The 16,294-nt window shown below is 41.5% G+C and overlaps 1 protein-coding gene across 1 annotated transcript in view; it reads right to left on the reverse strand.

Annotated features, from left to right (window-relative positions):
* cntn5 (contactin 5) overlaps positions 1–16,294 on the reverse strand; it is a 344,921-nt gene that overhangs the window by 123,371 nt on the left and 205,256 nt on the right. Inside the window, exon 7 of the mRNA XM_029121761.2 lies at positions 15,647–15,850. Coding sequence (XP_028977594.2) covers positions 15,647–15,850 — 204 coding nt within the window. The remainder of the gene's footprint in view (positions 1–15,646; positions 15,851–16,294) is intronic.

Below are 16,294 nucleotides of genomic sequence, written 5' to 3' on the forward strand. Positions count from 1 at the left end.
GGGAGTTTGCATTAGGAATTTTCCATGAGCGCTAACGTGTGTTTCTGTGTGTGTTTCTGTACTATGAGAAACCCTGCCCCTGTTGAACCCCTAATTGCCTTCATCCGCAGACCCTTTAATAAATTCACACATATCCAGATAAACAGCTGTTTGTACTAATGACACCCCCCACAGATAAGGCAAATGACCATCTGTAGCGAGATATTTCAGGACATGGATCAGACCACTGTGACCCAACAGACACAGACACATGGACTGATGGACACCATTTTGTTCTCGCATGGAAATGAAGTCATCAGCTTAAGGCAAGGGAAAAGTATTCTGCTGAGATGGAGGGTCTGGCTGTACATGTGGTCTACAGTACATTTTACAATGCTTGACCTGAACCACTTTTCAAATGTAATCTCATTCCACACATTTCTAACTCTAAATAAGCCTTCTAAATGTAATGAATGTGCAGTATTTATGCTCCAGTATATTTAATATCATATCACAGCATTCTGCACAGCTAGAGAATTAATAGAATGAAATGCTTTCTGGCTTTTGTCTACACCACACAACAAAACTAGATGTGACAGAAAGACTGAAGTAAACATCCAATATTTACATGTGCTATCGTTGCTGGCTGATTTATGGTCCAATTTCACATATTTATTAAGCCAAAAGTAATTACTTCGTATTCTAGCTCTCCTTTTTGGCTGGCGAGCTTTGTTCTTTATGGCAATCCATAGCAACCAATTACATGATATGGTCTGTGTCTTGAAACCTATCAACCAGTCAAAGCCTCTTTAAATCCCAATCTTTATTAAACTAGACATTATTATTCCTTCGGTGGGTTTCCAATGACAGTTTCTGTTCCGAAGGGCTCAGGGAAGAACGAGATACAGCAAATGTAAATTGACACTTTTCCAAGAAACACTCACTGACTTAAAAACCCTAATAAAAGGGTGTATAGTAAGATAACTTGCATAGACATTTTTAACCACAATTAACATTTCACAGTTCTAATGTGTGACAATTCCACTAAAAGGAATCCGATTCATTGAATAAACACCACTAAGACAATTCAAACAAACACATAACTGAACACTGCCCTTCATTCCAAATCTAGCTGAATCTATCTGACTACTTCAGTAACCTTGGCTGTAACACGTTGCCTGTCAACATCATCGTGAGGATCTAAATGCCAGTTTGAAGGAGCTGAATGTCTAATGACTCCACCAATGCTCTGGTCCCTCTGGTAGCGACGGGGAAGCTGACCTTGCCCTTTAAAATGTCTGCCCCTGACAGACAAGAGGCTTTGGTTGGTGTTCATTGCAGGGCCAGTGTTCACTGGGAGGCAATACTGTAGTTTGTACAGTAGCTGCATGACTGCAGCAGGATGTTTGTTCCTTCAATAGAATAACCCAGTGGAACCACTAACTACCAAACATTAATATTAAACAGTGCCTTTCCTAAGTTGCCACCCCCTTGGCATCTGTGCTACATTAACACTTTTCCAACTGCAATCTCTCCTAACAAATGAATCACCCAGCTGGAGCAGTCAGCTCCCACTCTGCCACTCTGTCTGAGGCACAGAGACTCATCAATCCAGGGTGTTATTCTCTCACTGTGTGTGCATTCCTGCTTGTCTGTCCGTCTCATGTCCGTTTGTTCGTCTGTCTATGTTGCCTAACAGTCGTCCTTCCTGTGGGCCTTCCTTTCTGTCTGCCCATCCAGCTGTCCGTCTGTCTAACATCCTTCCCCTCCTCTTCTCCCATCCTTTACCGCAGGGGTGTAACGGGAGCCCAGACGCAACCAGGCAGGTTTGATTAAGTGTGTTGAAGCTGGGGAGGGACAGAGGTGAGGCAACACAGATCCAACTTGAGCTTCTAAACCTCCAAAGTAATTACCATCCACTTTCGCTAAGGCACAGATACCAATTTCTCATTGGTCAGGGGCACTGATTGCACCCCCTGATTGGTCAGACTCCAGTGGCTTAGGGCACACACAGCTTGAGAGCTCAGGACAGTTCAGGGGGGAACTGTGCCAATGTCGTCTTCAGCCATTTAGAGCCCCATTCTCAGTATATAAGATCAAAGCTGAATATGCGGCAGGCTATCAAAAGCAGAGGCTGCCAAGTAAATGTTTGGTGTAGCTGTAATGGGCTGTGCGGTTGAGTGGAGGCTTGTATTAGACTTGTACAAGCTCACTTGGAGTATCCTCTACAGGGGTCACTCTGTGCTCAAGCACCCCTCTCTCAGCGACCACCTCACCACTGTCTTATTTCCTACACATATGGCTATCACAAAGCATCTTATCGCTTTATTCCCCACACGCACTAGAAAAATAAACCCTTGTCTGGAAAGAAGGTGGAAGAAGAGATGGGCAAGGTGTACAATCTGGAAAAGGTTGAGGAGGAGGTTCACTATTTCTGTATCATCTAACATGCATTATGTACAAACACCTGCTTCCAAGGGCAACTGTCTGGATTCAATACGGCGTTGTGTGCTGTGTCCTTCACTTGGGCAACTGTCTGGATTCAATACGGCGTTGTGTGCTGTGTCCTTCACTTGGGCAACTGTCTGGATTCAATACAGCGTTGTGTGCTGTGTCCTTCACTTGGGCAACTGTCTGGATTCAATACGGCGTTGTGTGCTGTGTCCTTCACTTGGGCAACTGTCTGGATTCAATACAGCGTTGTGTGCTGTGTCCTTCACTTGGGCAACTGTCTGGATTCAATACGGCGTTGTGTGCTGTGTCCTTCACTTGGGCAACTGTCTGGATTCAATACAGCGTTGTGTGCTGTGTCCTTCACTTGGGCAACTGTCTGGATTCAATACGGTGTTGTGTGCTGTGTCCTTCACTTGGATCACTGCAGGCAATGAAAGGTAACATTTTCACACTCTAGTGTTCTACTCAGATCTATGACATGTCCAGTTTTAGGGGCATATATCTGCAGAGATGGATGTCATCAATAACAAATACTCTCATTCACCTGCTTTTCCGACCAATTCTTCAATTATTTCTTTGTCCAAATTTTACTTTGTTGCCTTGTTAGGTCAAAGTGTGTCCCTCCCTTTCTTCTGCTGCTTTCCAAAAAGTTTCACCCTATTAAAACCCTGCCTTCAAACCAAGGCCTCATGATAACCAGGATGAAGGAGACCACCCTATTAAAACCCTGCTCTCAAATCGAGGCCACATGATTACCAGGATGAATGAGACCACCCCATTAAAACCCTGCCCTCAAACTTCAGCGGTCAGCAGGTTGATATATCCTGCATGGAGACTTCCATACTGCAGGCCAGAGTTACTGCAGGCAAGTGTGCTGCAGGCAAGACTAACTGCAGGCAAGTGTGCTGCAGGCAAGATTTACTGCAGGCCAGAGTTACAGCAGGCCAGGTGTTAATAGTCAATAGTCAAAGTCAATAGACCAGGAAATACCCTAACATCAAACTGGGGTAGAGTGGGTAAAGTCAATAAACCAGGAAATACCCTAACATCAAGCTGGAGAAGAGTGGGTAAAGTCAATAGACCAGTGGACAAGTAACGGAAACATTGCAGGTTTGAATCACTGAACAGTTTAAACAAAATGTTGTGCCCTGGAGCAAGAGACTTAACCCTAATTCTTACAGTGTGTGCGATAATAGCATCTGTTAAAATGGCATGAAATAAAATAACCTAACTGAAGTCATTAGCCTACTTCAAATTGCACTATATTGATTTTGGCTTACATTATATAATGATGAGCAGATTAATAGGTACAAGTTGAACCTCCACCTACTTGCCCAGTCAGAAATCAATATCCAAAAATAGTCTTAAAATTTAGTAAAAAAAAAAAGATACACATTCAGCCTATTGATTATCTGACAGACTTTGGTGAGTTCGGCGGAGTCTACTAGTGAAGAGCAAAACAATCCACTACCTGCAGACTTCTGGAAATTGCTTTATCTTTCTTATGAGGCTTTATAACTTTGAAAGCAAGTAACATCACTCTGTGAATAATTAAAAGTATTATCATATCATTAAAGTTTGGTATTATCATAGCATTACCTTTTGATATTATCATATCATTAGCTTTTGGAATTCCAATAGCTTTTCTTTTTGATATGATTATTTACTTACCTTTTGGTATTATCATTTTACATTACCTTTTATATTATTAAAGGTAATTCCCATTTCAAATTATCAAATGTTAGCCTTTTGATATTTTGATAACATTATCATTTGGTCTTTAACATCTTAAATAGAAGTTGTGAAGAAAAACACAAGTTAGGGAGATCTATCATTCAATGCGGCGAGATCTAGCAGCTACATAATGGGCTCATTTACATACGCAATGACATCATTTGCTTAGGCAGTGCCTACATTTGCATAGCCAGTGCCTACATTTGCATAGGCAGTGACTACATTTGCATAGGCAGTGACTACATTTGCTTAGGCAGTGACTACATTTGCATAGACAGTGACTACATTTGCTTAGGCAGTGACTACATTTGCTTAGGCAGTGACTACATTTGCATAGGCAGTGACTACATTTGCATAGGCAGTGACTACATTTGCATAGGCAGTGACTACATATGCATAGGCAGTGACTACATTTGCTTAGGCAGTGACTACATTTGCATAGGCAGTGACTACATTTGCATAGGCAGTGACTACATATGCATAGGCAGTGACTACATTTGCATAGGCAGTGACTACATATGCATAGGCAGTGCAGGGTTCCTCTTGTTAAGAATGGTTCAATTTAAACCCAATGAAAGTGTTATGACTAAGAAAATTATTTGAAAAACAACACAAGTAGACTCCTACAAATCACATAATAAAAAATATCCAGAAGGTATCTACAGCACATTTAATTCATTTTCTTTCTTTCCTTTTTAATGTATTTTAATAGCATTTGTTTTCATTAGCCATTTATCAAGGTAATTGTTTTAATTTAAAAGGTTTAATTCAGAACCTTTTTTAAATAAAGTACTTTTAAATTTTATTAGAGTAGTTGTCAACATCAGTAGTTTTACATCTGAGTAAAATGTAGTCTGTCAACATCAAACCCCAAACCCTGCCAGAGCCATTGTGCCTCCGAACTCAGTCATGTGGATTATAAGAGATCTGAAAAGACTGCCAAGTAAATCTCATGAACAGGTCCCCTTCTTGTTTTCCTTCTTTGGAACAATACGATTTATGACGGCAGCGAGCTTAGCGTTCTGTTTCTCTCTAAGGAGTGTCACACATCAAGGTTATCGTTATGCAAATTTAGAAGAAAGAGAAGGAGGAGCTGTAGTTGCAAGGGAATACCTGCAACCATATCATCCCCATAGCTACACATAATTTGCACACCCACACGTCATCCGCATACCTCCAAATCAACCACATACTTCTACATCATCCACATACCCACCATATCTTCCACATACATCCAAATCAACCCCATACCTATACATCATCTTACATATCCACATACATCCACATCATCCGTGTACCTCCACATCATCCTACTCATCCACATAATCCGTGTACCTCCACATCATCCTACTCATCCACATACATCCACATCATCCGTGTACCTCCACATCATCCTACTCATCCACATACATCCACATCATCCGTGTACCTCCACATCATCCTACTCATCCATGTACATCCACATCATCCGTGTACCTCCACATCATCCTACACATCCACGTACATCCAAATCATCCATGTACATCCATCATGTGTAACTCAACATCATCCACGTACATCTAGATCATCCGTGTACCTCTACATCATCCACATACATCCACAACAACTCCATACCTACACATCATCCTATACATTCGTTTACCTCCAAATCATGTGTGTACCTCCACATCATCCATCTACATCCACTTCATCTGTGTACCTCCACTTCATCCACATACCTCCAAAACATCTGTGTACCTCCACATCATCCTTCTACGTCCACATCATCTGTGTACCTCCACTTCATCCACCTACCTCCACTTCATCCACATACCTCCAAAACATCTGTGTAACTCCACATCATCCATCTACGTCCACATCATCTGTGTACCTCCACTTCATCCACCTACCTCCACTTCATCCACATACCTCCAAAACATCTGTGTAACTCCACATCATCCATCTACGTCCACATCATCTGTGTACCTCCACTTCATCCACATACCTCCAAAACATCTGTGTAACTCCACATCATCCATCTACGTCCACATCATCTGTGTACCTACACTTCATCCACATACCTCCAAAACATCTACGTAACTCCACATCATGCAAAGCGCCAATTGATACCTGCTTTTCAGACAAGAAAATCCTTTACATGGAAATAGGAGGTTAGGCTCAGGGTTAAAATACAACCAGTTTACCACTGAATACAACAGCTCTTAACGGAACATAACAAAAATATATTCCGACGACATTATGAAAAAGGTCCGCAAAGCAGTATAGCCTCTTGTCTCTATGAACAAATCCTCTTTTGCCACTGGCCGTTTTAACAGCTAATTGGCCATTTGTGAATGATATTGATACAGTTAAACTGACTAAAGTTTCTTACTAAGTTTACCTCTACCACAAATAGCATCTATGAACTGTTAGCGTTTGCCAATTGCTGTTTGAACAGCTTAGTGTCAGCCAGTAATAGGCTTACTGATATCTACTTACTTCTTAGGAATAATCATGACAATTGAGCAATTGCGAACAAGACTGAAGATGAACTTTTCCATGCCAGAAACAGTCGCAATATAACCGTATACAGTTTTAGTTAAGGCTCACTGTAACGTACCTACTGTAGCCTATGTTGTAGCCAGCAAATGTGTTTGTCTATCCTGACCCAAAATGCATGCACGGATGCATACTTTGAAAATCCACCAGAAACAGTTGCAATATAACCGTAAACTGTTTTATTTCAGGCTTACTATAATGTAGTTACTGGAGTATGAGTGCTGAGTTTCGTTGCCAGTGGTTTAGACATTAATGGCTCTGTGTGTTGTGTTATTTTGAGGGTACGGCAAATATACACTGTTGTACAAGCTGTACACTCTTATACTCTTATACACAGCTGTACACATTATAGCAAAGTGTCAGTTCTTCAGTGTTGTCACATGAAAAGATATAATCAAATATTTACAAAAATTTAAAGGGGTGTACTCACTTTTGTGAGATACTGTATATACACCGATCAGCATTATGACCACTGACAGGTGAAGTGAATAACAGTGATAATCTCGTTATCATGGCACCTGTCAGTGGGTTGTATATTATAGGCAGCAACTGAACATTCTGTCCTCAAAGTTGATAAAAATGCAGGAAAAATGGGCAAGTGTAAGGATCTGAGTGTCTTTGACAAGGGTCAAATTGTGATGACTAGATGACTGGGTCAGAGCATCTCCAAAACTGCAACCCTTGTGAGTTGTTCCCGGTCTGCAGTGGTCAGTACCTATCAAAAGTGGTCCAAGGAAAGAAAAGCAGTGAACCGGCATCAGGATCATGGGCAACCAAGGCTCATTGATGCACGTGAGGAGTGAAGGCAGGCCTGTGTGGTCCAATCCAACAGACAAGCTACTGTAGATCAAGTTGCTGAAAAAGGTCATGCTGGTACTGATAGAAAGGTGTCAGAACACACAATGCATCGCTGTTTGTTGCGTACGGGGCTGTGTAGCCGCAGACCAGTCAGGGTGCCCATGCTGACACCTGTACACTGCTGAAAGCACCTACAATGGGCACGTGAGCTTCAGGACTGGACAATGGAGCAATGGAAGAAGGTGGCCTGGTCTGATGAATCACGTTTTCTTTTACATCATGTGGACGCCTGGGTGCGTGTGTGTCACTTACCTGGAGAACTCATGGCACCAGGATGCACTATGGGAAGAGGGCAAGCCGGCCTGCAAATTCCCCAGATCTCAAACCAATCGAGCATCTGTGGTATGTACTAGACAAACAGGTCCGATCCATGGAGGCCCCATCACGCAACTTACAGGACTTAAAGGATCTGCTAATAACGTCTTGGTACCAGATACCACAGCACACCTTCAGAGGACTAGTGGAGTCCATGCCTTGATGGATCTGGGCTGTTTTGGTGGCAAAAGGGGGACCTACACAATATTAGGCAGGCGGTCATAATGTTATGGCTGATCGGTGTACATGCAAAAACATTTGCACAAAAAGTAATGAAGGTGAGAAAAAAGAAAATAATTTGCGATGAAAGAAATGCTCCAGTGGTATATGTGCACCAAAGCAACAGATAATACACCTACAGGCCACAGTGTTTATCAGTAACAAAGTATTTTAATGAAGGGAAAGTCTTGCCATTCTTAAGGTTTTGATTATTGGTTTAGTTAGTCACAGTTAAAGGATGTTTACGTAATATGGCACATGGGAGTGTAGAATATGGACAATATATCATGACTAAGAGCTTTTCATGTACACCAAGAGTGCCGGGGAACAATCAATAAAAACTGGTTTCTTGGCCCAAACGTGTATATGCTGTTACAAACTGGCTACCACAGAAATTATTCATGTATTTCTGTCATACCTGTGTTACACTGTCTCATACACCAACACAATGAAAACACTAAGTCCACCCCTGCCCATTGACCACATCCTCTTTGTGGAGGAGCTGCTCATTTACCTTGTTGATAACATCCTCTTTTTGGAGGACATGCTCATCTCGCTCGTTGACAACATCCTCTTTGTGGAGGACCTGCTCATCTCCCTTGTGACAACATCTTCTTTGTGGAGGACCTGCTCATCTAGCTCACTGGCAACATCCTCTTAGTGGAGGACATGCTCATCTTGCTCATTGACATCTCGTTCCATCCAGACCTACTCTACAACAGCTGTACCTTTAGTTTTGAAGAGTTCTCAATAAAACCAGTAAAGAAATTACTAAAGGTTACTCTGTAACAACAGTATTGATCCACACACTGCATTCCCACTAAAAGCCTACGCGTTGTCATGAAAATGTCAGAGGTCACATGGGGTCGAGAGTGTATGGAGACCAACAACCAAGCCTTTCAGTCGAACCTCAGTAATGCTACAGAGATGTCAAGGGGCGACGGGAGTGACTGTATGTGTAAAGGGCTTATCACAGTCCTGAACCCTCAGAGCATTCACAACACTGTTCTGTGTCTGTATGTGCTATGGGACGTATTTTGGTATATGTTTTGGGATGTATTTTGGGATGTGCTATGGGACATATTTTGGTATATGTATTGGGATGTATTTTGGGATGTGCTATGGGACGTATTTTGGTATATGTTTTGGGATGTATTTTGGGATGTGCTATGGGACGTATTTTGGTATATGTTTTGGGATGTATTTTGGGATATGCTATGGGACGTATTTTGGTACATGTTTTGGGATGTGTTGTGGGATGTATTTTGGGATGTGCTATGGGACGTATTTTGGTACATGTTTTGGGATGTGTTTTGGGATGTATTTTGGGACGTATTTTGGTACATGTTTTGGGATGTGTTTTGGGACGTATTTTGGTACATGTTTTGGGATGTGCTATGGGATGTATTTTGGTATATGTTTTGGGATGTATTTTGGGATGTGCTATGGGACATAGTTTGGTACATGTTCTGGGATGTGTTATGGGATGTGCTGGGGGACGTAGTTTGGTATATCTTTCAAAATGTGCTATATGATCTCATAGAATACTGTCATATTGTGACGCAATGGCATGTGGGTAATGTGTCGGTTATCAATGCCCAAGTCAAAATATGGCATCTATTAGGGCATTAACAACTTTAACGGCTACAGTATTAGTGTCATGCTCTTTTCTAAAACCAGACTGAAACATTGATAAAATGTAATTTACTGTACGTGTCTTGTAAACATTATAGGCAAGATTCTACACAGTTCCATTTTAAGTGCTTTTAAGTACTTAATGTTTGCAAACATCCCAACACTGAATTTCCCTCAAGAAGAAATTATTAAGAAATAGAGGTAATATGGCAAATGTGAATCTCTCTAGAACAGGACATCTTCAAAACCTGAGTCTCTGGGCCAAAAGGGCGTGGAAGAGGGCACCAAAGAGGGACCCAAAAGAACTGAGACAACTAAAAGAGTTACAGACTTCCATGGTTAACTTGAAAGACACAATAGCCTGGGAGCTTCATAAAAGTGGACTAAAAGTGGCAATAAAAAGATAGCCATTGTGCAATGCTGGTAAAGACTTATCCAAATAGACTAGAGGGATTTTGACTAAAGCTGGCCAATAATATTCAAATAAATTAACTTGGTGTATGTTTTCCAGATCCATGGGTTATCCCATGACATTCTGAGACACATCGTTTAAATGGATCTGCTTATAACCATTGGGTTTACTGTCTCCTCCCCATTTTCCTTGTTGATCCTATTCTCCAGGATCTAGGGCCAGAATCTTTTTCTCTAGGATATAAGGCCATGACCTTTTTCTTCATGTTCTAGGGCCATGCTCTTTTTCTCATTGTCAGTATACACTAAACATCATGCTACTCTCAATTGTCAAATGACGGCATATCAATGTGTATCACAGAGTAGGTGATGTGACCAAGTGTCTTCTTACTGTAATGTTCCCTATAGAATTGAGACAAGGCCAAACAGGGGAGGCATTGGCAAAATTCGGATGGAGCAACAAGAGCAGGCTGTGGTCGATTTGGTTCGGACCAGAAATGATTTTCGCCTTACAGAAATTCACCACCATATCTTGGACAATGAAGACATGTTTAACAATGTGGAACCCATAAGTTTGCTGACTATTGCACGCATGCTGAAAATACACCAGTTGTCTTTAAAACAACTATACCGTGTGTCTTTTGAAAGAAATGCAGACAGAGTGAAGCAAATGAGGACTGAGTATGTTCAGGTATGTTCAGTTTCAAGATGGCTGTTCTAGATTGTACAGTAATCAATAAATCTCTTCCCAAAATGTATTTTTAGAGGGTGATAGAGCTGGATGCTGATGATAACCATCACAAATTCATATATTTGGATGAGGCAGGCTTTAACCTGGCCAAGACAAGGAGGAGAGGTCGGAATTTCATTGGCCAGCGGGCACCCATCCAAGTACCTAGACAACGTGGGGCCAACATTACCATGTGTGCGGCTATATCAGAAGATGCTGTGGTGGGACACAGACCTTGTATTGGATCATATAATGCAGCTCTCCTTGTAACCATCCTTGATGAGCTCGATCAGGTCTATAGAGCTGATGGCGTGACCCATGTCATTGTGTGGGATAATGTCAGGTTCCACCATGCTCATATGGTGCAAGCATGGTTTCAGGCCCATGCACAATTTACCACCCTGTATTTACCCCCATATTCTCCTTTCCTTAACCCGATTGATGATTTTTTCTCCACATGGAGATGGAAGGTTTATGATAGGCGCCCTCATGAACAAGTCACTCTTCTCCAGGCCATGGATGACGAATGCAATGACATCACGGCAGACCAGTGTCAGGCCTGGATTCGCCATGCCCGAAGGTTTTTTCCAAGATGTTTGGCTAATGAAAACATCCATTGTGATGTAGATGAGAACCTGTGGCCAAATCCACAAGACAGAGTTGATGAAAATATAGAAGTACAGTAATCACTCCTATGTTTTGCTTTTTACAGTACAAGCAAGCAAGTTGAGGAACACTGCATTTGATGTTTTACAGTACTGTCTTTTCTTTTCTATTTCGTAGCTAATTATTTTGCTTTGATTCAAATAAACCTATGTTGTGATTGTACTGTATTGTTTTTCATCAATACATTTCAGATTTTGTTCCACTGTGTCTGTAGTATTCCCTCTACTACTGCAGTACTTTTACAGGGATGTATTTACATGTAGTACCATAATGAAACATGTATCACCTATTTTGTACTACAATATTTAATGATTGTACGAACAATGACACAATGAAACTATCGGTTGCTTGTGTGTGTTAATCTAAATTAACGTTTCAATGGTATTTCACAATACATTTGTTTTTTGAACCAATGACTGTGCAAGTGCAAGATTTCTTTAAAAATATGAATGCACAATGAACATTGGATAGCCTGTGTTACTAGTGATGACCATTTGGAGGTTTGTGTCTAGAGTTTAGAAAAATGACGTCAAGGTTCTGAAATTAGTGCCAAAGTGATTGTAAAAAACTGTCATTGCACCTGGGGCTGGCTCTAGCCATTTGGGGGACCTAAGCAACATTTGATTTGGGGCCCCCTACCCTACTGCCCTCTAGAGGACGGCATCACTGAAATCCTTGTTTCATTGTTCCCAACCTTGTCAGTCAGTGTACAAACCCGATTCCAAAACAGTTGGGACACTGTACAATTGTGAATAAAAACAGAATGTAATGATGTGGAAGTTTCAAATTTCAATATTTTATTCAGAATACAACACAGATGACGTATCAAATGTACAAACTGAGAAAATGTATCACTTTAAGGGAAAAATAAGTAGATTTTAAATTTCATGGCATTAACACATCTCAAAAAAGTTGGGACAAGGCCATGTTTACCACTGTGTGGCATCCCCTCTTCTTTTTATAACAGACTGCAAACGTCTGGGGACTGAGGAGACAAGTTGCTCAAGTTCCTCTTTATGATGCGCCAAATGTTTTCTATGGGTGAGAGATCTGGACTGCAGGCTGGCCATTTCAGTACCCGGATCCTTCTATGCAGCCATGACATTGTAATTGATGCATTATGTGGTCTGGCATTGTCATGTTGGAAAATGCAAGGTCTTCCCTGAAAGAGACGACATCTGGATGGGAGCATATGTTCTAGAACTTGGATATAACTGTCAGCTTTGATGGTGCCTTTCCAGATGTGAAGGCTGCCCATGCCACACGCACTCATGCAACCCCATACCATCAGAGATGCAGGCTTCTGAACTGAGCGCTGATAACAACTTGGGTTGTCCTCTTTAGTCCGGATGACATGGCTGACCACAGAACACTTTTCCACTTTGACACAGTCCATTTTAAATTATCCTTGGCCCAGAGAAAACGCCTGCGCTTCTGGTTCCTGTTTAGATAAGGCTTCTTTTTTGACCTATGGAGATTTAGCCGGCAACGGCGAATGGCACGGTGGATTGTGTTCACCGACAATGTTTTCTGGAAGTATTCCTGAGCCCATGTTGTGATTTCCATAACAGCATCATTCCTGTATTTGATGCAGTGCCGTCTGAGGGCCCGAAGATCACGGGCATCCAGTATGGTTTTCCGGCCTTGACCCTTACGCACAGAGATTGTTCCAGATTCTCTGAATCTTTGGGTGATATTATGCACTGTATATGATGATAACTTCAAATTCTTTGCAGTCTTTCTCTGAGAAACTCCTTTCTGATATTGCTCCACTATTTCTCGCCGCAGCATTGGGGGAATTGGTGATCCTCTGCCAATCTTGACTTCTGAGAGACACTGCCACTCTGAGAGTTTTTTTTTTACCCAATCATGTTGCCAATTGACATACTAAGTTGCAAATTGGTCCTCCAGCTGCTCCTTATCTGTACATTTAACTTTTCCAGCCTCTTATTGCTACCTGTCCCAACTTTTTTGGAATGTGTAGCTCTCATGAAATCCAAAATGAGCCAATATTTGGCATGACATTACAAAATGTCTCACTTTCAACATTTGATATGTTATCTATTTTCTATTGTGAATTAAATATACGTTTATGAGATTTTTTTATTATTCCATTCCTTTTTTACTCACAATTTGTACAGTGTCCCAACTTTTTTGGAATCGAGTTTGTATATGGAGATGGCAGAAGGAATGGAAACGGGTGGATTATCACAGCACTAAGGTTTGTGTGTGTGTCCATAGTGTTAGTATTACAGCACTAAGGTTTGTGTGTGTGTCCATAGTGTTAGTATTACAGCACTAAGGTTTGTGTGTGTGTCCATAGTGTTAGTATTACAGCACTAAGGTTTGTGTGTGTCCATAGTGTTAGTATCACAGCACTAAGGTTTGTGTGTGTGTCCGTAGTGTTAGTATCACAGCACTAAGGTTTCTGTGTGTGTCCATAGTGTTAGTATTACAGCACTAAGGTTTGTGTGTGTGTCCATAGTGTTAGTATTACAGCACTAAGGTTTGTGTGTGTGTCCATAGTGTTAGTATTACAGCACTAAGGTTTGTGTGTGTGTCCATAGTGTTAGTATTACAGCACTAAGGTTTGTGTGTGTGTCCATAGTGTTAGTATTACAGCACTAAGGTTTCTGTGTGTGTCCATAGTGTTAGTATCACAGCACTAAGGTTTGTGTGTGTGTCCATAGTGTTAGTATTACAGCACTAAGGTTTGTGTGTGTGTCCATAGTGTTAGTATCACAGCAGTAGGGTTTGTGTGTGTGTCCATAGTGTTAGTATTACAGCACTAAGGTTTGTGTGTGTGTCCATAGTGTTAGTATTACAGCACTAAGGTTTGTGTGTGTGTCCATAGTGTTAGTATCACAGCACTAAGGTTTGTGTGTGTGTCCATAGTGTTAGTATTACAGCACTAAGGTTTGTGTGTGTGTTCATAGTGTTAGTATCACAGCAGCAGGGTTTTTGTGTGTGTCCATAGTGTTAGTATTACAGCACTAAGGTTTGTGTGTGTGTCCGTAGTGTTAGTATTACAGCACTAAGGTTTGTGTGTGTGTCCATAGTGTTAGTATTACAGCACTAAGGTTTGTGTGTGTGTCCATAGTGTTAGTATCACAGCACTAAGGTTTGTGTGTGTGTCCATAGTGTTAGTATCACAGCACTAAGGTTTGTGTGTGTGTCCATAGTGTTAGTATTACAGCACTAAGGTTTGTGTGTGTCCATAGTGTTAGTATCACAGCACTAAGGTTTGTGTGTGTGTTCATAGTGTTAGTATCACAGCAGTAGGGTTTTTGTGTGTGTCCATAGTGTTAGTATTACAGCACTAAGGTTTGTGTGTGTGTCCATAGTGTTAGTATTACAGCACTAAGGTTTGTGTGTGTGTCCATGGTGTTAGTATCACAGCAGTAGGGTTTGTGTGTGTGTCCATAGTGTTAGTATTACAGCACTAAGGTTTGTGTGTGTGTTCATAGTGTTAGTATTACAGCACTAAGGTTTGTGTGTGTGTCCATAGTGTTAGTATTACAGCACTAAGGTTTTTGTGTGTGTCCATAGTGTTAGTATTACAGCACTAAGGTTTGTGTGTGTGTCCATAGTGTTAGTATTACAGCACTAAGGTTTGTGTGTGTGTTCATAGTGTTAGTATCACAGCACTAAGGTTTGTGTGTGTGTCCATAGTGTTAGTATTACAGCACTAAGGTTTGTGTGTGTGTTCATAGTGTTAGTATCACAGCAGTAGGGTTTGTGTGTGTGTTCATAGTGTTAGTATTACAGCACTAAGGTTTGTGTGTGTCCATAGTGTTAGTATCACAGCACTAAGGTTTGTGTGTGTGTCCATAGTGTTAGTATCACAGCACTAAGGTTTGTGTGTGTGTCCATAGTGTTAGTATTACAGCACTAAGGTTTGTGTGTGTGTCCATAGTGTTAGTATTACAGCACTAAGGTTTGTGTGTGTGTTCATAGTGTTAGTATCACAGCAGTAGGGTTTTTGTGTGTCCATAGGTGTCAGAGGGTTAGTGTGTGTGTGCGCGTGTGCGCGTGTGTCCATGTGTCCATGTGTGTGCGTGTGTGTCCACGTGTGTGCGTGTGTGTGTGGGGGGGGGGGGGTCTCACCATCTGTTCTGAGTGTAAGGGGCGTGGGCGGGCTGAGGACCTTGGCGTTGGTCACAGTGTTCTTCACCAGACAGATGTAGCTGCCCACATCGCTAGGCTGCACCTTGGAGACATACAGGTTGCCCGTTACCTGGGAGATAAACCGCCGGCTGTCCTCGGCAACGAATGACGGGAACTCATTGAAGACCCAGCTGTAGATAATCTCTGAAGAGGAAGACATGAGGATGTTAGATATGTACACAAACACACACACACACATATGCAGACACACACACACACACACATACATATATGCAGACACACACATACATATATGCAGACACACACACACACACACATATATGCAGACACACACACACACACACACATACATATATGCAGATACACACACACACACACACACACACACACACACATACATATATGCAGACACACACACACACACACACATACATATATGCAGACACACACACACACACACACACACATACATATATGCAGACACACACACACACACACACATACATATATGCAGACACACACACACACACACACACATACACACACATACATATATGCAGACACACACATACATATATGCAGATACACTGACAGGCACACACAAATACACAGACACATTAGCATGGA

This window comes from Esox lucius, chromosome 1 (assembly GCF_011004845.1).
Source record: "Esox lucius isolate fEsoLuc1 chromosome 1, fEsoLuc1.pri, whole genome shotgun sequence".
In the NCBI taxonomy this organism is placed as follows: domain Eukaryota; kingdom Metazoa; phylum Chordata; class Actinopteri; order Esociformes; family Esocidae; genus Esox; species Esox lucius.